The sequence below is a fragment of the Sebastes umbrosus genome, chromosome 17, assembly GCF_015220745.1.
Source record: "Sebastes umbrosus isolate fSebUmb1 chromosome 17, fSebUmb1.pri, whole genome shotgun sequence".
In the NCBI taxonomy this organism is placed as follows: Eukaryota; Metazoa; Chordata; class Actinopteri; order Perciformes; family Sebastidae; genus Sebastes; species Sebastes umbrosus.
Window position 1 is genome coordinate 12,364,556 of NC_051285.1, and position 26,945 is coordinate 12,391,500.

At 43.4% G+C, this 26,945-nt stretch overlaps 3 protein-coding genes and 1 long non-coding RNA gene across 7 annotated transcripts in view; 2 read left to right on the forward strand and 2 right to left on the reverse strand.

Annotated features, from left to right (window-relative positions):
* Positions 1 to 767: 767 nt before the first annotated feature.
* Positions 768 to 16,187, reverse strand: LOC119476375 (fibroin heavy chain-like). The gene is made up of 37 exons (XM_037749819.1): positions 15,974 to 16,187; positions 15,812 to 15,844; positions 15,564 to 15,713; positions 14,955 to 15,317; positions 14,815 to 14,844; positions 14,229 to 14,441; positions 13,440 to 13,556; positions 13,318 to 13,350; positions 13,164 to 13,217; positions 12,946 to 12,981; positions 12,768 to 12,803; positions 12,559 to 12,636; positions 12,367 to 12,477; positions 12,205 to 12,270; positions 11,813 to 11,860; positions 11,428 to 11,520; positions 11,280 to 11,303; positions 10,139 to 10,159; positions 9,762 to 9,788; positions 9,365 to 9,424; positions 8,851 to 9,099; positions 8,519 to 8,671; positions 8,388 to 8,426; positions 8,242 to 8,298; positions 7,816 to 8,154; positions 7,644 to 7,700; positions 7,077 to 7,565; positions 6,944 to 6,985; positions 6,246 to 6,596; positions 6,012 to 6,215; positions 5,838 to 5,864; positions 5,345 to 5,737; positions 4,865 to 4,948; positions 4,353 to 4,403; positions 4,055 to 4,078; positions 3,650 to 3,715; positions 768 to 2,346 (listed from the first exon to the last, which is right to left on the reverse strand). Exons 3-37 carry the CDS (start codon positions 15,709 to 15,711, stop codon positions 2,303 to 2,305), a joined length of 4,227 nt encoding a protein of 1,408 aa, XP_037605747.1. The 5' UTR covers positions 15,712 to 15,713; positions 15,812 to 15,844; positions 15,974 to 16,187; the 3' UTR covers positions 768 to 2,302.
* Positions 16,188 to 16,747: 560 nt separating this feature from the next.
* Positions 16,748 to 25,710, reverse strand: LOC119476377 (glycine-rich cell wall structural protein-like). Of its 3 annotated transcripts, XM_037749821.1 has the most exons (13): positions 25,442 to 25,710; positions 22,007 to 22,240; positions 21,635 to 21,820; positions 21,498 to 21,518; positions 21,115 to 21,297; positions 19,627 to 19,722; positions 19,175 to 19,255; positions 18,380 to 19,087; positions 18,010 to 18,090; positions 17,843 to 17,890; positions 17,658 to 17,720; positions 17,518 to 17,565; positions 17,225 to 17,359 (listed from the first exon to the last, which is right to left on the reverse strand). In XM_037749821.1, exons 1-13 carry the CDS (start codon positions 25,515 to 25,517, stop codon positions 17,289 to 17,291), a joined length of 1,896 nt encoding a protein of 631 aa, XP_037605749.1. In that variant the 5' UTR covers positions 25,518 to 25,710; the 3' UTR covers positions 17,225 to 17,288. The 3 variants fall into 3 exon arrangements, with proteins under 3 accessions (XP_037605751.1, XP_037605750.1, XP_037605749.1); XM_037749823.1 differs by lacking the exons at positions 21,498 to 21,518; positions 21,635 to 21,820; positions 22,007 to 22,240; positions 25,442 to 25,710 and adding exons at positions 16,748 to 16,877; positions 16,914 to 17,009; positions 17,161 to 17,205 and having other exon boundaries at positions 17,297 to 17,359; positions 21,115 to 21,248; XM_037749822.1 differs by lacking the exons at positions 21,498 to 21,518; positions 21,635 to 21,820; positions 22,007 to 22,240; positions 25,442 to 25,710 and adding exons at positions 16,868 to 17,009; positions 17,161 to 17,205 and having other exon boundaries at positions 17,297 to 17,359; positions 21,115 to 21,248.
* Positions 16,918 to 18,106, forward strand: LOC119476382. The gene is made up of 3 exons (XR_005204014.1): positions 16,918 to 17,029; positions 17,268 to 17,364; positions 18,052 to 18,106. It is a non-coding gene; the product is annotated as an uncharacterized LOC119476382 (long non-coding RNA).
* The window catches only part of mrps17 (mitochondrial ribosomal protein S17), a 33,778-nt gene continuing 28,924 nt past the window's right edge, over positions 22,092 to 26,945 (forward strand). For both annotated transcript variants that reach the window (XM_037749826.1, XM_037749825.1), the window contains exons 1-2: positions 22,092 to 22,228; positions 25,395 to 25,490. The gene's annotated coding sequence lies outside the window, so the exon portion shown is untranslated. The remainder of the gene's footprint in view (positions 22,229 to 25,394; positions 25,491 to 26,945) is intronic.

Consider the following 26,945-nt stretch of genomic DNA (forward strand, 5'->3'; position numbering starts at 1 on the left):
CTCTGGAAACTCCCGAGAAAGTTTTAAACTAACTCCTGTAAACACATTTCGATGAACTACTTTTGTAACACAAGTGAAAAAAGTTTCCAAACGAGCCACCATGTTGGTTCTGGCTTGAAAGCTAGGAGCAGCAGCCCACGAGGGAAAGCGTTCGTCCAATCAGGTGCCTAGTGGCAGCCCATCAAGCTTTCAATGCTTGTAAGCGAGGCGATCCCTCACGTTCAAAAGCGCCCCTGTGGACATGTACTATAAGTAATTTGTCTGCTGTGACAACTTGTATTACACTGTATGTGTGTTTCTGTCACAGTGAGGATCAGTTCTGTTCTTTATTAAATGCCTTCTATGGTTTAGTCTCCATCGTTGATTATTTTGTTCATGCTCATTGCTTGCAGGACTTATTGAATGAGTCATTGCTTGTACCTCTGCTATAGACTACATAATATTGTTGTGAGCTCTACAGTGTAATGGACTGTAGTGTGTACTATTTGCTGAGTCTCGATATGAGTCACCACGAGTCATGAACGCTTCACTGCTGCTCTTACTATTTTTAGTTGTCCCAGGTTATAGTTTGTGGTTCAGGCTAGCTTGTGGTTATCACACTAGCACAAAACATTAACATGATAAAACCAACTTCCTCCTATGAATGTGCAGCTTCCTCCTTTTGACCTTGTGCCAAAAGAAGACAACCTGACTGTTTCACACATTTGTGCCTGTGCAAAATTGTCAATTATTCTAGCTGCTTTAAAATAACAATAACCTGAAACAACTGTCATTGGTCATTTCTTTATTTCAGAGAGCATTGTCTGAAAGTGTACAAAAGTGCATCATTTTCTTCATAGGCCGCACAAAGAACACAGATGTTAAAAACACACGTTGAGCTACATGATAGAGACATAAAACGTAAGCTCAAATGCAAGATGAGATTCAATTACACTTGTTATCCAAATGACATCAGACTACATTGTGATTTAGCACAATATAGAAAACAAAGCACTTATATTAATCATAATAGTACACGAGTTTAAAAACTGTTAAAACCCACACACAAAATAACTCAAATATTTAATAATGTATTAATGCACTTGAATTCGTAAAATGAGACTAAATACATAAAGCACTCCGCTTTTTCTCTGCTTTTTTTCAGCATAATTTAAAAAGACTAGCAAACGTGAACAATTTCCTAACAGTGTTAAAGGAGATACATCCAAAAAAAAAAGAAAAACACAGTAATCAACGCTCCTCAGATGCCATTTAAATGCACTATTATGTATTCTAATTCTATTACCTCACATTTAGTTTGAATGCTTACCTCAACAGCAAATGTAAAAGCCAAATCCAACCATATCATAAAATCATAACAAGTACACCTTTCTAATAATGACAAAAATATGCATGTTAACCAAAAGTTTACATTAAAACCAATTAGTGTTAAGTAGCTATAAAGTGGTGCCTTTAATGTTGTGCATGAAGTGGAAGAATCTCACGAGTGTTAACAGCTGAGGACCTTCAGCCTCCACATTTGTTGATGCTGCTGAGGCCTAAAATGAACACAGACTACTTTTCAGGGATCAGATAATGACCAGTCAAAACACCATACTACAAAAAAAGTCCACTTTTGTTCACAGTTCCCCCAAAATAGCAGCCGTCTGTTTCTTTATACAGATTATCCAAGTGTTTGCACTTTGATGTAAAAGCTAAAAACAGTGAATTAATAAAACAAACATTACACTCTGCAGACCCAAGGAGAACCCAGTCTAACTGGATAAAAGTATGACCTTGGAGAATCATTGTGTCAGCACGCAGACAGGTCTGGAGGAGCTGCCCTGAGGGTGTCCTTGGTATCAGTCTTCACCCAGAGGATTCATGCTGATACTTGCAAAGGAACACAAATGATGTTCAACAACAATAAACACAAACTGTATTATAGTACAGCTTGGCCTCACAATTTAAGAAGAAATCTTGTTCTCAGCCTGGTAGTCGGGATCCTCTAAAGTGGTGAACATTTAAAAATTCTTCACTGAATTTTCCAAAAACCAACACAACAAGGGCCAATTTCACTACTCTGAACAGCAGCCTGCAACACAGGCTTCGCCTTGTTTTGAGGAATCGCGTCCATAACAGGTTGAGAATGATTTCTCTTTTTTGAAGGAGACCCTTGTATAAAATCTAAGCAAATGAAAAGTGTAACAATGTTGAATGTGTTGAAGCTTTAGCTTCTATGGCAGGTCAGACATTTACAATCAGACATCATGCAATAGCACCACTGTTGGTTTGATGAGGTCACTTCCTGTCTGTTGGTCTCTCACTTCCTCCTCCGGCCACAGTATTTACCCTGACAGCCAGCGCCTAAGTACCAGAACAGAGAAAATTATTCTTCACTTAAAAACAAGGGCTGTCAATCAATTCAAATATTTAATCGCATGATTGTCCTAGTTAATCGCAAATTAATCGCCCATTTTTTATCTGTTCAAAATGTATCTTAAAGGGAGATTTGTCAAGTATTTAACACTCTTATCAACATGGGAGTGGGCAAATACGCTTGCTTTATGCAAATGTATGTCTATATTTATTTTTGGAAATCAATTAACAATACAAAACAATGACAAATATTGTCCAGAAACCCTCACAGGTACTGCATTTAGCATAGAAAATATGCTCAAATCATAACATGGCAAACTCAAGCCCAACAGGCAACAACAGCTGTCAGTGTGTCAGTGTGCTGACTTGACTATGACTTGCCCCAAACTGCATGTGATTATCATAAAGTGGGCATGTCTGTAAAGGGGAGACTTGTGGGTACCCATAGAACCCATTTTCATTCACATATCTTGAGGTCAGAGGTCAAGGGACCCCATTGAAAATGGCCACGGCAGTTTTTCCTCACCAAAATTTTGCGCAAGTTTGGAGCATTATTTAACCTCCTTCACGACAAGCTAGTGTGACATGGTTGGTACCAATAGATTCATTAGGAGGTTTTCTATGTTCATATGATGCCAGTATCTTCTCTCTAGCTTTAAAACTGAGTCCCTTACAATATAAAAAATGCGTTAGTGCGTTAAAGAGATTAGTTTAGAATTTGTGTTAACGCGTTAACTTTGACAGCCCTAAAAACTACGTTGTTCCAAGGCTAAAAGCATTACAGTCCGAACTGCATCCCAGTGACATTATCTCAGTTAGAAGGCTCAGTTTTGCATTTACCACAAAACCACATAGTTCCTGTATTTGTGGCTGTAAAACGGTCACGGCTGTGACCGTTCTTAAACATGCCAGTTCTCTGGGAACCATGTTTGTACCAGACTTAATTCAGAGAAAAGGGTGGAAGATGACACTAGAAGCTGGTCCAAGTAGATTCGTTGAATTCAGAGTGTAGAGAGATCATTACTGAGGTGGATTTCATCACGGTGTCCCACGAAACAACCACAAAATGTGAAACATTTCTATCATGTAACCTTTCTTTAAACTAGAAGGAAGAAGACTACGTAACATTCACTCAACTCAAGTTACAACACTTAAATTCAGAAGAACTCTGATGACTCTGGTTGATGAGAAAGTTTTAGTTGACTCACAAAATTCCAGTACAATGTTTCACAGTGTATAGTTCTAGCTTACTGTAAAGCAATACAATGTGTTGTTGTTTTTGTTTTTTTACCTCTGTAGCCGCCAGCTCCCAGAAAGGCCTGCATGGCTGCATATTTGGCTGCCTTCTGTGCCTTTGCTAAAGAACATGAAAGTAAAAAAGGAGGTTATTCTGCAGACCTATACAGGCTCTCTAGAATAATACCCAACACTAGAGATTATAAAAACATATACAATATGAACAATACGTCAGAAATTCAGGTGTCAAATTTTCTCTTTTGTGATTAATAAAGCATCTAAACTATTATTAAAAAGTCACTTTAAGGAACAAGAACTGAATGGGTGATTGTCTTCATCTAGATCATTATGTGGCAGTGTGTGCCATGTGTATATATATGTGTTAGTGCTGGACATACAGTATGTGTATTAAGAGACTGAAGCTAATTAGATCATGCTCATCCCAGAGGAGTTTTCTTACATTTTTGGCCGGCCCCCGTATATCCTAGAGAACAATAACAGGAAAGATAGAGTCATAATGAACAATTGATACTCTTTACAATGGTCTCATTTGTTATCTCAGCAGTGACATGAATGAAGATATGCCAAAACAAATATTCACCATGCAAGGTCAGGATAAAAGCATTCTCTGTCTCCCTACTTTGTGTGCATAATAACCATGTGTGTTTTGAAAGGTTTAACAATATTTACTGTGTGTGTATCTAATGTGCTGTTTGTCAAAAAAGGGAGTTAGGTGTGGCAAAGTGCTTCTGTCTTACCTGGATAGGTTCCACCAGCCGTCCTACCATAACTAGGGCCAACACCCCCTGCTGGAACAATGGACACATTACAGCCTGCATCACAACACACCTCTCTGAATAGACTGGACTCCCAGCAGGTAGGCAAAGGTATTTACTGTGCAGTGGTCTGTGAATGCATTTGTTTTCAGGATGACAACCGCTCCACCTGTCTAAATATTTGCTAAGGTGCTGGAAGAATCAATGAGTCCAAAAGATGATAGAAAATATATCCGCACACTTACATCTATGCAGTATTTCACTTTAGTCTGTCAGACCTTCATCAGGGCATACATGATTCAACAATGGACAGGCTGGTAGAAATAACTAGATTATTAAATTCCAGACCAAAAGCTTAGAATAAAGTGAAATACTGCATAGATCTAAGTGTGCGTATATCTTTTCTCTCATCTTTAAGTCTCAAAATGTAAAAATGCAAATTCATACTCTTGTATTATTGTTCTGTATTGTATCAGTGCTCCACTTCAACTGACCTGGTAAGCCGCCCGCACCTCCTCCTACTCCCTGACCTGTTCCTGCTGGAACTCCTGCCCCTCCTGTTCCTCCCGCTGCACTACCTGGACAGGCAAGTGAGTACGAATGTGTAGAAATCAGTCATGTACTTAAAAGCCTCAGAAGTTATCCATGACACAACAATATACTGTTAGCAGAGAGAAGGCTTTACTAGTTTCGATTTTTCATGTTTGACAGACTTGCATCACACCTTTTACAAAGACAACATCAGGCACATTGGAGAAGAATATGAAGCTGTGCTTGTACAGTTTGTGCTGTGCCACACCTAAAGTTACTCATTTTAGTCACTATTTATATAATTATTATTCCATTATTCCATTATTAATATGGAATTGTTTTATATCTTTATTCTGTATGATGAATATCCAGTGAAAATGAGAGCTTGTTAATTATCAGAATTTTTTAATTAAATATTTATATGCATCAATAGTGAATTTTACCTGGTCCATAGCCAGTTCCACCCAACGACGAGCCGTAACCGGATTTAGAAGGCTTCCTTGCTGCTTGGCCACCAGGTCCATATCCACCCACACCACCAGGTCTAAAACCGCCTGGCCCTGTTCCAGCACCTCCTGGGCCAAAGCCGCCGGTTCCAGCGCCTCCTGGGCCAAAGCCACCGGTTCCAGCACCTCCTGGGCCAAACCCACCGGTTCCAGCACCTCCTGGGCCAAAGCCACCGGTTCCAGCGCCTCCTGGGCCAAAGCCACCGGTTCCAGCGCCTCCTGGGCCGAAGCCACCGGTTCCAGCACCTCCTGGCCTATAACTAAAAGGGCCTGTCCCAGTTCCAGCTCCAACTCCACCAGGACCAGCTCCTGTACCTGCTCCTGTACCTGCTGCTTGGAAACATGTAAATATATAAGCACAACTATATACTACATTAATGTATAAAAAGATATTTACAATCCCTGATCCTGATCCCAACCTGAACCTCACCTGATCCATACCCAGCTCCTCCATAACCTGGAAAAAATGGATGAGAGTGGTCAAACAGTGTTCTGATAATTACTTTTCTTATGAAACAATACAATCAAATAGGTGTCTCCATCAGTGCAATGAGTATTTGTATATCACCTGCCTTATACTTTTACTTGTAGGATCATTACTCACCAGATTTGAGTTTTCTTTTTCCTAATCCTTTTCCTGTGCCAGCACCGCCTGGTCCAAAACCACCTGTTCCTGTGCCAGCACCGCCTGGTCCAAAACCACCTGTTCCTGTGCCAGCACCGCCTGGTCCAAAACCACCTGTTCCTGTGCCAGCACCGCCTGGTCCAAAACCACCTGTTCCTGTGCCTGCACCGCCTGGTCCGAAGCCTCCTGTGCCAGCGCCTCCTGTGCCAAAGCCTCCCGTTCCTGTGCCAGCACCGCCTGGTCCGAAGCCTCCCGTTCCTGTGCCAGCACCGCCTGGTCCGAAACCTCCCGTTCCTGTGCCAGCACCGCCTGGGCCGAAGCCTCCTGTGCCAGCACCGACTGGTCCGAAGCCTCCTGTGCCAGCACCGCCTGGTCCGAAGCCTCCTGTGCCAGCACCGCCTGGTCCGAAGCCTCCTGTGCCAGCACCGCCTGGTCCGAAACCTCCCGTTCCTGTGCCAGCTCCGCCTGGTCCGAAACCTCCCGTTCCTGTGCCAGCTCCGCCAGGCCCAAAACCACCAGGCCCATATCTCCCAGGTCCAGTACCTGTTCCACCAGGTCCAACCCCTGCACCTAGAAAACAGGCATAGTTAAGCAACTTAAAAGCTGTAATTTTGAGTTGTTTTTTAGGTTTTGTTTTGTTTTCTTCCCACTTCTGCACTGGCTTCGGAGAAGAAACCTTTTAACTTGCCAGCCGTTGCATTGCTTTACTTTAAAGCAAGTAGAAGAAGCATGGCTTTAGTCAGATAACTCAATGTTCAGTGAAAAGTATTCTACATATAGATTTAGATACTGTATATAGGAATGTAAGAAGAAAACATACACAGTTAATCATGACATGGCACAACAAAAGTATCCATGTAGCACTGAACAATCTGTAGGTGTTAAAGTGTTAGAATAAAGAAGTTTCTCACCTTGCCCATAGCCTGCTCCACCCAGTGAGGATGATCCATAGCCTATCAGAAGGAGTTAACAGCGTGAATGTATCGTAAAACATAATACATGACTAAATGTTGTTGTTAGTGTTATAATACATGAGCATTATACCTGATTTGGGGGGCTTTCTTGTCCCCAGTCCTTGACCTCCAGCAGTATAAACACCAGGAATGACCCCTGCTCCACCTGGTCCTGTTCCAACACCACCTGGTCCAAAGCCACCTGGCCTGGTTCCGACACCACCCAGTCCTGTCCCGGCAGAGCTAGGTCCATATCCACCTGGTCCAGTGCCACCAGGTCCGTAACCGCCAGGACCGACACCACCTGGCCCAGTGCCACCAGGTCCGTAACCGCCAGGAGCAACACCACCTGGTCCAGTGCCACCAGGTCCGTAACCGCCAGGAGCAACACCACCTGGTCCAGTGCCACCAGGTCCGTAACCGCCAGGAGCAACACCACCTGGTCCAGTGCCACCAGGTCCGTAACCGCCAGGACCAACACCACCTGGTCCAGTCCCGTAACCGCCAGGACCAACACCACCTGGTCCAGTCCCGTAGCCACCAGGTCCAACCCCAGTACCACCAGCTCCTGCCCCATATCCTAAAAACAAATATTGGTTCAGTTTTCTGTGTAAATGTTTGCATCTGTGCTCTGTATATCTGTCAATTGTTATCATACGTTTTGGTGGTTTGCCAGTGCCGGTGCCCAGTCCTGGACCTGTGCCATATCTTGAACCTGGATAACAGAGCAGATAAGATAAGTTGACCAGTATTACAATTACATGTTTTTTTTAAATTAGATTGATTAAATTGAGTCACACTGTACAACATTTTCATAGAGGTCAACTTACCACCAGGACCCACACCACCACCATATCTCCCCAGTCCACCACCGACTCCACCAGGGCCTGCTCCTACTCCTCCTCCTAAACCTCCAGCACCAGTTCCAACTCCGAGGGTCCCGGCACCCCCAGGACCAACACCAATGCCTCTGCCTCCAGTCTGGCCTCCATAGCCTCCAGGTCCGACTCCATATCCACCAGGCCCAGCACCATAGCCACCTGGGCCAGTCCCGTAACCTCCGGGTCCTGCACCATAACCTCCTGGACCAGTACCATAGCCACCAGGACCAGCTCCATAACCGCCAGGCACAACCCCTCCCTGGCCTCCTGCTCCAAGAGTCCCATATACTGATAGAAAGATAAAAACATTAAATGTATCATGTAGCTTCTTTCATTGCTGAAGTCCTTATTTAAGAGAAGAGAACATAGTTGAACCTTTGCCTGATTTTCCAGCCCCCTGTCCTACTCCGGCTCCAATCGGGTAACGTAGGCCTGTAAAAGATAAAAAAAAGATAAACTGTATTTCAGATATGTTTCAGTTGTTGTTTGCTAGATGGTGAGAATAGTGTTAGTTAGCATACCTCCACCTGGTAAAACTCCAGCTCCACCTGCACCATAGCCTATGATGGATAATGTATAATTGTAATATATGCATTTAGGTTTGGGATGAATACACAAACATTTCAGAGAACAAAAAATGGTTGCAGCTCACTTTTTCCAGGTTTAAGGGCTCCTGTTCCTACTCCACCAGCTCCACCAGCCCCAGGTACCAAGCCTGCTCCTCCAGGACCTCCTCCAACTCCTCCTGCTACTGCACCAAGGCCACCACTTGCGCCTCCTGCTACAGTCCCGTCAGGTCCGTATACTGCATTTAAAAAATAAACATCTTTTTCTTCAGTGTGAGCATTTTTAGTTACAAACTGTATGTTAGTCATTTCTAGTGGCTAGATTGGAAGTTTGATACAGTGGTGGATATTGGATGGTGATACAGTACATGTAATGCCAGTCATAATGGAGTGTACATTCAGATGGTAAAAATGGCACCTTTGGGTGGTTTTGGTGTTCCTCCAACTCCACCAGCTGCACCTCCTGGTCCAACTCCAGTACCTGTAGCAGGACTGTCTCCTCTTCCCACTCCTGTTGCACCACCTGAGACACCTCCTGCTGCTCCGGCACTGGTAGGACTCCCTCCTACTCCTCCCAGTCCTCCACCTGGGGTTCCTGTACCACCTCTCTCTCCATCAGGACCTCCCTCTCCATCTCCTTCACCTGGCGTGTCGCCTCTGGGGACACCTGTAGACCGAACACAGGTGAGCTTTCTTTATTTTGATCTGCATTCGATTCCATAAAGTCCACACATACAAATAATAACCCTAGTGAATGTATAGTACATTTTGATAGGTGGCTGTTTGGCTTATGATCTCTCATTAGAGGTCATACAATATGTTGCTTGTCTTTTACCATTGGTAATTTGCTGTTTGGTAATATGCAAGCACTATAAGTTATCCTGAAACCTGAGTACATTTTTTAAAGGTAAATAGGATTGTATTTCATTCACCTGGGGGTTTGAGGGGTTTGGCTCCAGGTAGTATCCCACTTGAGAGATCGCCACCAGAACCTGCAATATTATACAGTGAAATTTAAGAAACGTTAGGGAATATATTCTGTGATTTCAGCTACAAAATCTCTGCAGATGAGATGTGAAATCTGAGGAAGCAATTAGAAATCTCCGAAGTACAAGCGGGAATCATTGTTGGAAGCCAGGAGGCGAAAAACTGATCCACACTGTATGTGTAATACAGAGTGACAATCTCTAAGTCAGTCGACACACTACAGGAAGTGCAGGCATCACTGACATGTCATATATATTTTAAGAGAATGTGAGCCACACTGACCTACTTACCAACCAAAAAAATATGAATACTAAACTGAACAGTTAATGGAGCTGTACGTACCACTTGGTTGCACAGCCCCGCCACCAACTGTAATGACAGAAATACGGGTTATCTCGGGCAGCTATCAATCAGAAAACTGTTTTGCAATACTTTTTCAAAGCCAAATATATTAGAAGCCAGCTTCAGACATTAACTAGCGTCAGTCTGCCATGCAGTATTCTGTGGTGCCAGTTTATTGATAGGAAGTGAGAGAGAAACACTCACGCTCAAGTACAGGTAAAGTGACAGCTGTGAAAGCATTCAAGTGGAGAATCATCAAAATTAAAAGCATTTGTGATAGCGTGATATGCATGTTTCAGTTATGCTAACGCTATTTCAAAATCACAAGTAATCACAAGTAACATCTCAGTGTTCAGTATACTTTTATGCCAACTTACTAGGGCCGGCTCCTGTGGAACCTGTAGGATATGAAAACAACATGGTCAGTTGACTCTTGTTAACTCCTAATGTAAAGGAAACGAGTACATGTGTTGGTTGCTTGTAGATGTTACATGCAGTACTTGGTCCAATTAGTGTGGATGTTATGGCCTTTTAATTTTGACTAGTAAATATACAAAACATTTAATGTTTTTAAGAACGCTGTATAAATATTTTTGCCCCTTCAGGTTTCAGTAATATTGCACCAGTGATGGTTAACTGAGTTGAAACTTCAAAGGGAAAATTCGACACCTTTAATGTGGATGTCCAGTCAGTATTGATGGTAAATGTAGTTGATTTAAGCAATAAATTCCTCAGTGTATGCTATATTGACTGAGAAAGCTGCAAAATCTGTTGTTTTTCCTGCATCCGGCGCCGTCATTTGATGTGAAAGTGACGTAGTTGGATGCAAGGAAGAACTACCGGCTGTTTCAGCTTGGATTTCTCTGGTTAGTTAGCGGGTGTGCTCTAAACGCTCTGCTCAAAAACAGAACTTCGTTATACTCTTTGCTTGTATTGCAAACTTCAAAATTGCTTCACAAAATATGAGTGCAGAGGATGTTATGGACGAGGATACATTTTACATTGTTTTGGCTGTTTCGGATATTCACACATGTAGGCACTGCCGGCATAGCTTTCTCAGTCAATATAGCATGCACTAAGGAATTTATTGCTTCAATTGACTACATTTACCATCAACACTGATTGGACATCCACATAAAAAGTGTATTTTTTTCCCTTTAAGGGTCTGTAATGTTATAGTCCAAATGCTTTGTAATATTAGTATAGTACGATGTTTACAGGACCCCTTTTAAGTTATCCATTATTTGAATGATGTATCCATGTTAGAAATGTTAAATAGCATCAATGGCAGATAATCTGTGTAGGCAGGGATTTTGAAATAATCCTGGTCCCTGGGGGGAAATGTGTTTTCTTCTACACCTCAAAGTTCAGAAGTTATACATTTTATAAATGGCCTCATGATGGCGCTGTCCACAACAACATCTAGGAAACATTGCACTGCACTCTGACAGAAATGGATGAACATGCAGTGCTTGCACACAAGCATGCAGAAGCTCTGGCTATGAAATAAACACTGACCTGGAACTTCTGTCCCGTTGAGACCTGTTTTATAAAAAATATTTAATTAATACTTCCTCCAGAACACTCTTGAGTGAATTACTAGCAGAATAAATTAGCACCTTAACTTCAATATCTTTTGAATTTGTATTATAAATGACCTAAATACCTGGCTTTGCTCCAATGATGGGGATTCCTGTTCCACCTAATCCATCTCCATCACCTCCTGCACCCACTGGCCTGCCAGCTACGCCAGTACCTCCTGTTTTAAAACACACACACACACACACACACACACGGACACTTTTTAACAAGATGTAGAGTGTGTGATATTGAAAGAATAGTTTAATATTCAATATAGCATAGTGTGTTGTTCCTTAATTTTCACTGGTGTTTGCCATGGAGACTGTGGGCCATCTTGTATAATTATTACATCCTTGGACGGACCTGAATGTCAGTGTTTGTGATGATTGTTGTCATCTATGCACACAATCTGTGCATGATTTCAAGGTAAGAAAAGACAGGTTCTCCAGAATCTAGCAAGTTAAACACACCTTCTCCTCCAGAACTTCCAGATCCCTCTATCACAGCACCACCATCACCTGGAATAAGGTTCAAATATTAAAAGGACTGAGATTTTAAAATAGTACTGTATGTATGTCTGTATGTATGTATGTATGTATGTAAGTAAAGGGGCTTTGGATAAGTGTGTGAACTGAATAAATCAAACAAAGACAATGGCAAACTCATTTATAGATAAGCCAGTTTTCTCTTTCTTATTCCTCTAATTTGGAAGCTCACCTCCATCACTGTCTTTTCCATCCTTGTTAAGTATATTTTTATTAAAACTAATGTACTGTAAACCCTATAAGTAAATGTAGTAATATGTGTAATATGTGACTAAAGTGTGTTGTCACCAACTGCTTTGTGCTAACACTGCAGGTACCTTCTGATGTTGGAGCTGGGGTGCCTCCTGTGGCTCCTCCTCTTCCTCCTCCTCCTCCTCCTCCTCCTGATCCAACAGACATAGTTGATCACACATAGATTATCTGATTAATTATTAATAATTGACAAATGTGTATTCTTAACTCTCAAAACAGAAGCTTACCACTGGGTCCAGCTGTTGTCCCTGCACTGCTGCTTGTGTCGGTGCCATTCACTGAAATGCCAGTGCCGGTCCCTGTGCCAGGTCCTGCAGTGCCGGTCCCTGTGCCAGATCCTGCAGTGCCAGTCCCTGTGCCAAGTCCTGCAGTGCCGGTCCCTGTACCAGATCCTGCAGTGCCAGTCCCTGTGCCAGGTCCTGCAGTGCCGGTCCCTGTGCCAGATCCTGCAGTGCCAGTCCCTGCTCCTGCCCCAGGTACAACTCCACCAGGTAGCCCTACAGTTCATAAAGAGATAATTGTTCAATTAAAAAAAGGTGTTTATAAACAGCTCTATTCCTCCTAAACAATTATATAATATACACATAATGTTCTACTCGACACAGAGTCTTGTCAAAGTACACCTTACCGTACTTAGCAGCTTTAGATCCAGTTGTGCCATAGCCTGAGGATCACAACAAATACAATTTGGTTTTATGTATCAACTATAAAAGTACCATAAAACACAATGATTTAAAAAAGGCATTCGGACAGATGAGATAAGTAGTTAAAAGTGACCATTAGAGTCAGTGACTAATGCAACCAACCTGTGCCAGTTCCAAAGCTTCCTGGTCCATAACCACCTATAAAATTACACAAGACAATAAATGGAGTATGAGAAACTCCGTCAAAAGGGTTTGGGGAGTGTATCATTGAAAAACAAATACCAACAAATAGAAAGAAGCATCAGCGCAAGCAAAAAGAAAACAAATCTGTATTGCTCTCTGCTTGTAATGCTCAATGTCATCATACATAAACAACTTACCACCTCGTCCTGCTCCACCTCCAAGTACCCCACCAGCACCTATTCCACCTTGACCTGCATCAGGATCATATGAAAATAATTTAGCTTTTACTGCAGTTTGGGTAAACCATCCATCATTATGTTTTCAATAAACAAAACAGGGACATTGTGATACCGTATTTTGCAGGTTTTGATCCAGCTCCATAGCCTGTAAATAACAGAAATCATTTTGACAAGTTAGGATTTAGCTTAATTTGAGTTTGGTAAGATTTATCTAAATTAAAACTGCCCCTGAACCTGTTCCATATCCAGCCCCTGGTCCTACACCATAGCCTCCACCTGGTCCGTAACCAGTCCCAGGCCCAGGCCCATACCCACCAGGTCCGTATCCTGTTCTTCCTCCACCAGGAAGCCCTAGGGGGGAGCAAATGTGTGAGGACTTTAGCTCTAATAAAGGCTTTCTTCTATATACCGTCTTAAAATGTTTGAAAAAAACACCTACTCTAAGTTATTTCTTGCATGGAAATATTAAATGTTGAGTTGTTGTTGCTTATGAAAAGACAATTAGACATTTAACTGCCTCAGAAATGTCTTGAAATAAACAGAAAATTATTGTGTTGATCAAATTGATATCATGTTTTGAGCCTTTCTTTTGCATACTGCAGTTTTTCTTAAGAACATTGATCAAATCGTGCTATTCTTCCAAAAATAACGTAGAAATCACACCATATTTGAGAGACTTAGTTCCCAGGATATCATGTGAGAGAAACACAGGAGAATTAAAATACGTGCACACTACAAAATTAGTTCATATAATCGTGTGGGTTCAGGAATATCTCAATGTGCACACATTCAGCACTATTCATACAGTCCTGTAATTGTGACAAGGTTGTTATAGCTGCAGTATGCTGGTGTTAAAACTCCACTAATCAATATTAACAATGACCACATGAATTAAAGATGGGCAACTATGGTAATTGAGTAGATTATTTGTGTACATGTGCATCATATGTTTAATAATCTGTGTTTCTATTTGTTTCATACAGTTTCTGAGGAACTGTGAGAATGTTGTTCTTCTCTTCATACCTCCAACACTGCCTGGTCCAAAGCCAGCCGGTCCACCTCCCGTTCCAACACCAGAACCAGGTATCACACCAGTCCCCAGTCCTGCTCCAGGTCCGCCACCAGTTGCTATTCCAACACCTCGTCCAGGGACCCCTCCTCCTATTCCGAGCCCAGAACCAGGTCCACCACCTAGTCCTCCTGCGCCCAGGGCACCCCCAGCACCTCCAGGCAGACCTGCAGAGAGCAACATTTTATTAGAAAATATAAACTTACCCTATAGCACTTTGCGCTCTATTGACAAACAACAGTCTGTTTTCATGGCAGACATGTTGACATGTTATAGCTGGAAAGAGTCTAGATATAATTGATAACATTAATAATTGCTGCGTTTTATGCCGAATTGGATATCACTGAATATGTGTATCATGTATTATAGTTTTTTCTGTTGATACACAGATTTACTGTAAAAAACAAAAAAAAACAGTTGATGATGAACGGATAAATCTGCATTCAGTAAATATTAAAAAAGAATATATATATATATATATATATATATATATATATATATATATATAATTTTTTTAATACTTCTATTTTTGTTTCTTACCATATTTTCGGGCTTTGGCACCAGCATAACCTACGAAACACAGACACATCAAGATCTTTTAGTATTATATTAACCAGGGGATCTATTTGAAGTCAGACATGCCTCCTTATTTTATTTTTCATCCTTATCTTTCATCGTACCTCCAGGTCCATAGCCAGCACCACCAGGTCCAACTCCTCCACCTGGTCCATAGCCTGTACCAGCACCACCAGGTCCAACTCCTCCACCTGGTCCATAGCCTGTACCAGCACCACCAGGTCCAACTCCTCCACCTGGTCCATAGCCTGTACCAGCACCACCAGGTCCAACTCCTCCACCTGGTCCATAACCTGTACCAGCACCACCTGGTCTATAGCCAGTACCAGCACCACCAGGTCCAACTCCTCCTGGTCCATAGCCAGCACCACCGGGTCCAACTCCTCCTGGTCCATAGCCTGTGCCAGCACCACCAGCTCCAGCTCCTCCTGGTCCATAGCCAGTACCAGCACCACCGGGTCCAACTCCTCCTGGTCCATAGCCAGTACCAGCACCACCTAGTCCAACTCCTCCTCCTGGTCCATAGCCTGTACCAGCACCACCAGGTCCAACTCCTCCTCCTGGTCCATAGCCTGTACCAGCACCACCTGGTCCAACTCCTCCTCCTGGTCCATAGCCAGTACCAGCACCACCAGGTCCAACTCCTCCTCCTGGTCCATAGCCAGTACCAGCACCACCAGGTCCAACTCCTCCTCCTGGTCCATAGCCAGTACCAGCACCACCAGGTCCAACTCCTCCTCCTGGTCCATAGCCAGTACCAGCACCACCTGGTCCAACTCCTCCTGGTCCGTAGCCTGTACCAGCACCACCAGGCCTGACTCCTCCTGCGCTTCCTGGACCTCCAAGTGCTCCACTTAACATGCCTATGAGCAGAACAGTCATGTTTTATTTGTTCTGATATTCTAAATACAATTATACAATAATGATACAGTATACAGTTTTTCAATTATATAATTCTTACCATATTTACGAGCTTTGGCATTGGCATCATACCCTGAAACACAAACAGTAATTATACATTTGTGATTGCTAATGCAATACAGTCTGTATCCTTAAGTCATTGCTATTGCATAATTATAGGCAACATTTTACAAAAACCCTAAATCTACTGATTCATAATTACCTCCAGGTCCTGTTCCTGCTCCTCCTAATCCAGTTCCAGTTCCACCTGGACCGTACCCAGTTCTACCTGGCCCATAGCCCGCTCCTCCAGGGCCAGTGCCAGCACCACCAGGACCATAACCAAGACCACCTGACCCAGTGCCGGCACCACCTGGACCAAAACCAACCCCAGAGCCAGGTCCCACTCCTGTGCCGAGTCCAACTCCTCCTCCCGGTCCTCCACCTCCAAGGCCCCCAGCTGCACCGGTGCCTGCTCCACCTGGACCAAAACCATAGCCACCACCCAGCCCACCTGTCCCCCCTCCTGTGCCGAGACCAACTCCAGCTCCTCCACCTGGTCCTCCCCTTCCAAGGCCTCCAACGGCACCAGTGCCTGCACCGCCCAGCAGACCTGGAGAGGTTAAAGACAATTTGAGCGTGTCTCAGCTATGGACTAAAAGAGGTTGGTAAATACACACACTACATATTCATCATGTTATTTTGATATTTAGCAAAAACTGTCTCACCATATTTGCGTGCTTTAGCTGAGCCAGCACCGTAACCTACGGCACAAAAAAAAGTATATAGTTACTGAAACACTAAAATGTGCAAATGTAAAAGGATATTCATTATTGACATATTTGTTGTAAATTGCATTATATGAAAAATGATTTGATGGCTCCCTTAAACGACCTGAAAAAGGTGCACTACTCCAGATTTACCTAAGCCAGGTATGCTGCTGGCTACTCCAGGCCCGCTGCCTGTTCCAAATCCAGGTACAGCTCCAGCTCCAGGTCCACCTCCTGCTCCAACTCCACCTCCAAATCCAGGTCCACCAACTGTTCCAACTCCACCTCCAAATCCAGGTCCACCACCTGTTCCAACTCCACCTCCAAATCCAGGTCCACCACCTGTTCCAACTCCACCTCCTAATCCAGGTCCACCACCTGTTCCAACTCCACCTCCTAATCCCGGTGTGACTCCCGCTCCACCTGGCAGTCTTCCAGCCCCAACCCCCAAAGCGCCTCCTTGACCAAATGAACCTCCTGCAGCTCCACCTGGTTAAGAAAACTAACAGGTGAGCTTACAAAAAATGTCAATATAGAGTATTTAATAATTACATAGTGCTTATTTCTGCAACACATTCAATTATTATGTGACCGTCATACATTGAACACAAGGTTGAAACCTTAGCTAGTGTGTCTTTACCGTATTTAGCTGCCGCTTTGGCTGGATTCTTTGATTTGCCCGCCCCTGTAATTGAAAAATAAGTAATTTTCTATGTTTCTGCCTTTACATTTATCATCATGTAATAGAGATTACTGCATTGCTCGATCCTATGTACCTGTTTTTGGTGATACGAGAGGGTAACCACGGAAAACCCCAGGCAACTGCTGTCCACGGCCATCTAAGGTGAGAAATACACTACTGAGATGCTCATCCTGTGAAATACTCAATTGCTTCCTGGGATAATATTTGTTATTGTTAATTAATCTTTTAGTATTAAAGTTCAAGTAACGCATACAACATCTGCTTGTAATATAATAAGGAATTAATGACACTTACTGCCTGCTCCTCCTGGTCCAGCACCCCCCTGGCCGAGTACCCCGGCCCCTTGGAGGAATAAGACAATAGTTGTTGTTTTTAGGCATGTGTACCAAGATGTGATATTCCAAGATTCATTAACACTGAGTGCATTAACACACCAGTCTGAGGCCCAAGTCCAGATCCTGTGGCCACTCCAGGGAGAATACCACGGCCTCCAAAACCTAGCCAGGGAAGATGAGAAGAAAATCACACTACTGTTACAACGTATTCTGTTAAAATCCTATCTGACATATTATCCTATTGTTTAATACATTCATTATATGTTTCTTGTGTTACAACATACCTTGGCCTGGTACATATCCACCTTGATAGAGTCCAGGCACCCCAACTCCTGTGTGACAGCATACGCACATTTAGAACATTGCCTAAAGTGTTTCTGGTTGATCATAAACTATGAACTGAATTTATGTTGCACATCCTTTAATAATAAAGGGACTGTCTTCTTTTTACCTGGAACTTGTTTTGATGCTTTACCACCGCTCTTTCCTCCAGGTCCTCCCCCAGTCGTGCCAGTCTGTGGCAGCATTGGAACTGAAACAGGAATGAAGTAAAAAGTCATTTTATTCACCTAGTAATTCTTAGAATATATTAACGTAACTTGAAAAGTTAACAGTAACCAACAATTTACAGGACACTTGGTAATGTATGTTTGATACTTGAAATAAGCTTTTCCCTAAAATACAATATATATGCATTAATGTATGAGCTTACAGTACTGAACTGCATTTCACCTGTAGTGCTTTTTATGTCAAATTTGTTCTAAATGAATACGTATGCATTGTTCTATACAGTATAGCATGATCTAAATCATGTTATCTACCTCCTCCTGGCACAGCAGCTCCACCAGGACCGACTCCTGCACCGCCAGGCCCAAATCCTGCACCGCCAGGTCCAACTCCTGCACCGCCAGGCCCAAATCCTGCACCGCCAGGTCCGACTCCTGCACCGCCAGGCCCAAATCCTGCACCGCCAGGTCCGACTCCTGCACCGCCAGGCCCGAATCCTGCACCGCCAGGTCCGACTCCTGCACCGCCAGGCCCGAATCCTGCACCGCCAGGTCCGACTCCTGCACCGCCAGGCCCGAATCCTGCACCGCCAGGTCCGACTCCTGCACCGCCAGGCCCGAATCCTGCACCGCCAGGTCCGACTCCTGCACCGGCAGGTCCGAATCCTGCACCGCCAGGCCTGAATCCTGCACCGCCAGGCCCGAATCCTGTACCGCCAGGTCCGACTCCTGCACCGCCAGGTCCGACTCCGGCACCGCCAGGCCCGACTCCGGCACCGCCAGGCCCAACTCCAGCACCACCAGGCCAAACACCTGCACCGCCAGGCCAAACACCTGCACCGCCAGGCCCAACTCCAGCACCACCAGGCCCAACTCCGGCACCGCCAGGCCCAAATCCAGCGCCACCAGGTCCAACTCCTGCACCGCCAGGCCCAACACCGGCACCACCAGGTCTAAATCCTGCACCGCCAGGCCCAACTCCAGCACCACCAGGTCCAAATCCGGTACCACCAGGCCCATAACCTGTTCATAAGGTAAAAAAACCCAACAAAAGTCAGTCATATTTCAATGATTAAAACTGTGTAATGTTGATTAATAAACAGCAAACACCTGTTTTAGGAGGTTTGGGACCAGTTCCACCAGTTCCTGGGTATTGACCAGCACCTGGACCATAACCACCTCCATATCCACCTGGGTCAGGACAGAGGTTTGTTTAATACACATGTATTCTTCAAGGTAAGCAATATATAAAAATGTAAGGTGTGTGACTAGTCGAGAAGAGAATCATTTTTGGGTGTTTCAGAGGAGCAGCGTGACCGGTTCATTTGAGACGCTTTGTGACAGCCGGTTGTTGTGTAGAAGTGACACAGGCAAGAGCCAGCTCTGTTTATTCATGTTCGATTATTCTTATAGTTGTATCACAGTGCAAAACACCTGCCTTGCTTTATTAATGCATTTATTCAGTCATGCGCTTGTTTATAAGAGGAAATAGAAACAGACATATGTATTTAAACCTGTTATTAGGTGTCATGTAAAGATACAGATGTAGACAAACCACTGACCTCCAGGTACGTAGCCTGTTCCAGCTCCCTGACCTCTGCCAGTCCCGAGGCCTCCTGCTCCGAGCACTCCTCCACCCAAACCTCCTGCCCCGAGGCCTGATAAGCAGATAAAAGTACTTAGTACTTCCTATACTTGCTCTAGTGACTACAATACACTACATCATGCATTAATGAATCCAGTGTGTCCCTGTGCGACTCCACCCTTTTGTAATGTCATACATATATGATGGCTGCCCGAGAGAAACCTCACAAGGATTAACTTGTTCTCCGGAAAGGTTTTGAACATTTCTTTGAAGTGTGCATGTTTGATTTTAGAACTAAATCTCTTAAAGGGTTTGGCTGTAGATGGGTCAGTAACAATTACAAGACGGCACAGAGGAAACTGAAGCCTGTGTGGGGAGATGACTGAGAAAAGCCACTGGGAGACCAAGATGACTCTTTCTTTCTAATAAAAACTGTTGACGCATCAAGCTATAACTTAAATTTGCTCACTCCCTGTTAAAAGAGAGCTGGTACACAAGATGCTTCATGTTGAAATACAAGTTATTAAACTTCTGGCATTTGGTTGAAACAATCCATTTGTTTCTTTTTCACTGTGAAAGGTCTTTATTACACACAGCTCTAGGTCACTGTGTTCATGTGACAGTTTTGGCTTTTATTGGCTTTGTGTTTTTTTGCTTGAAATTACAGCACAGTGTTTATAAATGCATGCCTCCCCGTTGCTTGTTCAGGTGATTCAGAGTGTTTGCGTCTTATTCTTCAGGGTGGAGCAGTCATGCAACACAAACACACTTTGTGGGTATTATTGTGTAGCGTTGATGAAAAAATGTGTTGGGCTGAGACGGCCAGACTTTTGGTAAACTGGAAAGTGTGACACATGAGTCTGTTTCCTGTGCTTACATTGACCCATTTTCTACCCACCGGCATAATGGGTGGAATTCAAAGGGTTCTGCAAAACCGAGGCTTAACCTCTGAGGATCGTTTGGATATTATCACCAACATTCCTCATCCTGCGCAGGCAACTCGCATGGTTGGGGGATGAAAAACAGAGAGGCCTGAAATTCCAAAGCAAATCAGTCTTTCTGACTGACGTGATGACTTCCGTCCTTTATCAGGGACCTGCCATGCCTAATGCATTAGCCTTTATCACTGTGTGTGTGTGTGTGGCCCCTCAACAATGGCTTATAACCTTGAGGTAATGAGGAAATGAAATAATGGTACATGTATGCAATTCTTATCCTGCTGCATTGAATTGAACATGGAACAATATTTAGAGTACAGGGCTGACCACTGATTCATGTGTGCAGAGCAGAGAACTTCCTCTTATTGTGAATGTCACACGATGCAAGTAAACGTAGCATGTTTGTAGGTAATGTTAAGGTAGTTATTGTTTTTATTTTCCACCAGCTCTTGTGCACAACAAAGACAAAACTAACTCTAATATTTATCATTAAATATGTTTAGGAGGCAAAAAACAAAACTCCATGCCTGTGCCTTGGCCACCCGGTCCAAAACCACCAGGACCAACTCCTCCAGGCCCAGTTCCATAGCCTCCAGGACCAAAACCACCTGGCCCGACTCCGCCCGGTCCCAGTCCTCCTCCTACACCTCCAGCTCCCTGTCCTGCTCCAAGCCCTCCAGTCACTCCTCCACGGCCACCGTAGCCGCCTCCTGGAAACAAATAAGATACCAAGAAAAATCTGATTTGCAGAGGTTAGAGCCATCATGGTCTGAAGGTTTGTTCCTATCGTGACATTTGAGCTTTACTGTCTGTTAAAAGCCTCTTTTTGTCCTAATTAAAAACTAGAATTTTCTTCTTGGTAATCATCTTAAATCAGTGCTCTAACAGCAGGCGGAACAGAAAGTCTTACCTGTTTTGGGAGGCTTTCCACCTGTAATAAGAAAGCAGTCATTACAATTAAATCAACAGTATGGAATTCACAATGGAAATCTTGCAAGACTTTTCTCTACAGATAATCAAGATGCCAACCAGCCGTATTTGTCTTACCGGCCCCAACACCTCCAGGTACGACTCCCAGTCCACCACTACCTGGGCCAAAGGTGCTGGGCCTGAAGCCTCCAGGTCCGACTCCCCCTGGTCCGACTCCTCCCGGTCCGACACCCCCTGGTCCGACACCCCCTGGTCCGACACCCCCTGGTCCGACTCCTCCTGGTCCTTGACCACCGTAGCCCCCTGAGGAATACAGTCATCAGACATTGTGAGTTGAAAACACGCAAGACGCATGTAGATGAAGATAAACCAGATACCATTTTTCACGACCACAACTGCATCTGAACGCTGATGCCTGCATTTCACGTGTAGCGTCCTCATCATAATCAATGTTCATAAAATTGAACAGAAAACACAAATGGCATTCACCTCCACCTGCTCCCGGTCCAAAGCCTCCCAGACCAGCACCTCCACCAGGCTGAAATCCAGTCCCAGCTCCTCCAGGGCCAAATCCCGTTCCAGTCCCACCTGGTCCAAATCCCGTTCCAGTCCCACCTGGTCCATATCCAGTTCCAGTCCCAGCTGGTCCATATCCAGTTCCAGCTCCTGCACCTCCTATGCCAGCTCCAGCGCCTGCTGCTCCACCAGCAGGTACATAAACACCTGATACAGAATGACAGTGTGGTTTTATAATGGTTTCAAGTGTTAACTCGTTTTTTCTGTTCACGATCAGCTTCACACACACACACACACACACACACACACACACACACACACACGCACACACGCACACACAAACACAACAATGTTTTTGTAGTGTAGACATCTAACAGATGACAGAAATTGTGGAATTTATGAGCACTTAATAAAACCCATTTAATTTGTGTAGATAACAAGGATCACATTGAACAAATTGGATCAGATGCCACACAAGCACAGAGAAAAGTGTGTGTTCAGTGTGTCTGTGTGTGTGTGTACAGTATACGTGTGCTTGTGTTAGCGATTATCAACCCTGAGCTCTGAGTTTCTCTGTAGCTGATAACGAACGCCCCTTCATCCAAAAGGCATGCATCTTTGGTCATAATTCTCACACTTTTCTGCACCTATGTTTTGTTCCACAAATCATGATAGCCAAAAATAGAAACACAGAGAGCGAACAACTATAAAAGGAAAGGCTTTTTAAGATCCCACAGTCCAGATGTGAAAAGAAGAGGTCTGTAGGGAATCCTAAAGAATGTGAGTAACTGATCTCACTGTAATGCCTTGTACAGCACATTAACAGCACGCAGTAAATAACTTGTTCTGCACACTGCAGCACAAAAACCTCCTCACCCCCAAAGGCTTTTGTTGTTTTGGGAGGAATCCTTAATGAAATAAAACATTGGACAGGTACAACTATACTCATATTCACCAGAGATGTGCGATGAAATAAAACAGCTGTTGGGCTCAGCAATAAATTACAACAATATATAATATATAATTAAAATAATAAATATTATCTTTAATTTTTTTTTAATGAGAGATTATCTAGGGTTCACTGTTGGGAAATGGTGACATTAATATTTCATTATTGAATTAGTAATGTTTGTATAATTTTATTACTCCATGTCCATGATATCATACTGTAACTATTATTGTTTTTAGCCACTCTGGCGGTGTGGCTCCAGGGATGAAAACGTCAGTCTGTCAGTCGGCCCACTGCTCTGGTGTAGACTGAAATATCTCAACTCTATTGTGCCGGTTTGCTATGAAATTTTGTACAGACATTAGTGATCCCCTGACTTTTCTTGTAGCGCCACCAGCAGGTCAAAACTTTCATCCATCCATCCATTATCTGTCGGGTCGCAAGGGGGGCTGGAGCCGATCCCAGCTGACATTGGGCAAAGGCGGGTTACACCCTGGACAGGTCGCCAGACTATCACAGGGCTGACACATAGAGACAGACAACCATTCACGCTCACATTCACACCTACGGGCAATTTACAGTAGAGTCAACAATTAACCTAACCTGCATGTCTTTGGACTGTGGGAGGAAGAAAACCCGGAGAAAACCCACGCTAAAACTTTCATCTGTCTAGCGATATATCTCAACATCTACAAGATGGATCGGCACGAAATTTGTCACAGACATTCATGGTTAAAGTTAACTTTAGTGTTTCCCTGACTTTTCATCTAGCGCCACCGTCAGGTAAAAATCTAAATTTGTCCAATTATTTGGTTCATCTGTCCGGGGTGCACCGTGACGCGGCGTTTAGTGCTTTCTCCTCACAGCAAAGAAGGTCCTGGGTTTGAGTTTGCATGTTCTCCATCGGGTTCTCCGGTTTCCTCCCACCACCAAAACATGCATCAGGAAGGGCATTCAGCGTAAAACCTACGCATACTGCATACATACCGGTGCGCTGTGGCGACCCCTAACGGGAGCAGCCGAAAGACTAACAATATTTGTTTTATCTGTCTAACTGCTAGCGTAGCTGTTGATTCTTGTCCTGTCACTGTTTTACTGTTGATTTCAGGATACATTTAAAATGAGCAAGTGAATATGTTATAAAGAATCAGAAAAAGTCTGTGTATGGAATCACAATGTTCCCTGTGTGAGTCCAGCCGGCGACCGTTGCTCATGTCATCCCGCTCCTATCTAATAAAGGCACTTTACATTTAAATCTACCACGAATATTCTGTGCTAAGAGGTTTTTAGTTTACTTATGATTTGTTCAAAAATATAGAGACTAAAGTACAAATACTCATCCATTCCGCTTCAGTAAAACCAAACCACAGAAACTAAACACCTAATGTCATGTCTCCTTACTCTCTTCTAAATGTGTAGTGGTTCAGGCTGACCTGGTACGAATTCAAATTACAGAGCAGCTTTTGAAACCTCTAACGAGAAGATGATGAGATGAATCTCTTTTCATCAGCCAACTCAGCTTAAACAGACAAGACAATGAGATGGATAAGATCTGGAGCACACGATTATCATTAAGTTCTTTTTATAATGTCCATTAAAAGTCAGATGCAGCACTTTATTAAAGGTGATGAGAGATTTAACTATAACCTTGTGGTCCTGACGTCACGCCTGAAGAGGAGGAAGAGCTGAGATGACAAATACACCTGAGCTTTGTGAAGTCACAGAGACCAAGCAATGTTAATATACTGTGTTAATGTACTATTTAACATGTTAACATACTAAAATGCTTTCAAAGTTCATCCAGACAAACACTATGTTGCTATCTGGACATCTTTTTTTCTTTGGGAAGTTACAGCAACAAGGTTTTAAAATCATTCAACAAAGCCAAAAAGTTTGGTTTATTACTAAGAAAAAAAGGCACTCCACTCTGTGAGGAGTTGGCAGTACTCTTGAAAACATTTGGCTGCAGGAAAGGAAAGTATGTCCAACACAAGATCAGTCCAATATTCTCCACAATCAGAGATTACAAACACATTCACACAAGACAAGATAAAAACTGACTGCAGGAGTGATAATGATGATGTCAGTGATAATCAATTAGAATACAGCAAAACATATTGTCACTTCTCTTCAGACCACACTGAAATAGGTTCAACTCTTTGGCAGAATTTTTGCAAATTTCTTGCAGTGTGCATTCTAGGAAAAAATCAAAAGTAGGTAATCTTTATCATCATCATCGTCAATAATCCTAAACAGCCTCATTATCATCGTCATCATCAGTTGCTGCAGCTCACAAAATCTCTAAAATCTCAGAAAATGCACTAAACTACCATTAAAGAAAACAGGAACTTGATTCATGCATCTCTTCTGCGAACACTGCTACATAAACTTAATGTGACACCTGATCCACAGGTGCTGCACTGCTGAGCGCCGCACACATGCAGTAAAAGGGAACCCACCTCCTTGCAGTGAGGGCTTCCACAGAGCCAGGAGGAAGACGCCATGTAGGTACGTGGCCACCATCCCTCTCGCCATCTCGCTCCCAAATGTCCCTTTCCTCTCCCAAGGTCCAGGTTTTTATCAGGGCTCAACAGGGCCTTAAGAAAGAAGGAGGGAAAATGAGTGAGATCAGAGAAAAAAGGGGACAGGGTGCAAGACAGGACAGTGTGTAATTGGTTAAGAATCACACAGAGAAAGATAGAGTAGGGGAGAGGGAGAGAAAAAACTGGATCACCTCATTAAACCAAATGGGTTGTTCTAACCCCCAATGACTGTTGGGCTGCATTTATTTGGTTCTCTACTGCCAAAAAGAGGGAGTATGAAGGGTGGGTGGGGGTCTGAGAGAGCGACAGAGAGAGAGAGAGAGAGAGAGGTACACACACAGAAAGAGAGAGAGGGAACATGTACGAGAGGTAAGAGTGTGAATTGTAAAAATTAAGGATCCCTGCTTTAGTTTTCTCTCTCTCCAGACACCTCAAAAAGAAAAAGAAACTGTGCCAGGAGTTCCTTATAGATTTCAAAACAGTGTCATGTTTGTCAAGTGGAGGAGAAATGCAAACTACAGTGACTCATTAAGGCACAGATCATGAATCTTTGCTATCCATTTATGAAATGTAGCTTAAAGGAACAGTGTGTAACATTTCAGGGGATCTATCGTCGGAAATGGAGTATAATATTCATAACTATGTTTTCATTAGTGTATAATCACCTGAAACTAAGAGGTGTTTTTGTTGGCTTAGAATGAGCCCTTCATATCTACATAGGGAGCGGGTCCTCTTCACGGAGTCCGCCATGTTGCTCTGCCGAGTTTCTACAGTAGCCCCAGAACGGACAAACCAAACACTGGCTCTAGAGAGAGTCGTTCACGTTTTTACATTACCTGAAGGTCTCTGTTGTTCTCTGACACGCCTCTGAAACAGCTGCAGAGTGTGAAACAGTTGTACCGCCAGCCGCCGTCTGACTTCCATTGCTCCTAAAGTAGTGTTTTACCACGGTTTTGCACTTGGCGGTTCACGTTATCGCAGTCTTGGAAGTGGAGGAGTGCAAACACACCACTAGATGCCACTGAATCCTACACTCTGTACCTTTTAAAGAGATGTGTGCGTTGCCTACACGCATGATTTAGTTCAGTTTAGTTTAGTTTTAGTGTCATGCCAAACATAATTACCACTATTTTTAAAAGCATCTTCCAGTAATATGTATACAAAATAATAACAGAACAAAAAAAGGTTACAACATTATAAGTACTTCTACTGTATATTCTTTCAAATAACATATTTATGTGAAAAAAATCAAATGAAATGTGCACTGCTTGTTGCGAAGTGGCATGGCCATGTTCAAAGGGGTCCCTTGACCTCTCACCTCAAGATATGTGAATGAAAATGGGTTCTATGGGTACCCACGAGTCTCCCCTTTACAGACATGCCCACTTTATGATAATCACATGCAGTTTGGGGCAAGTCA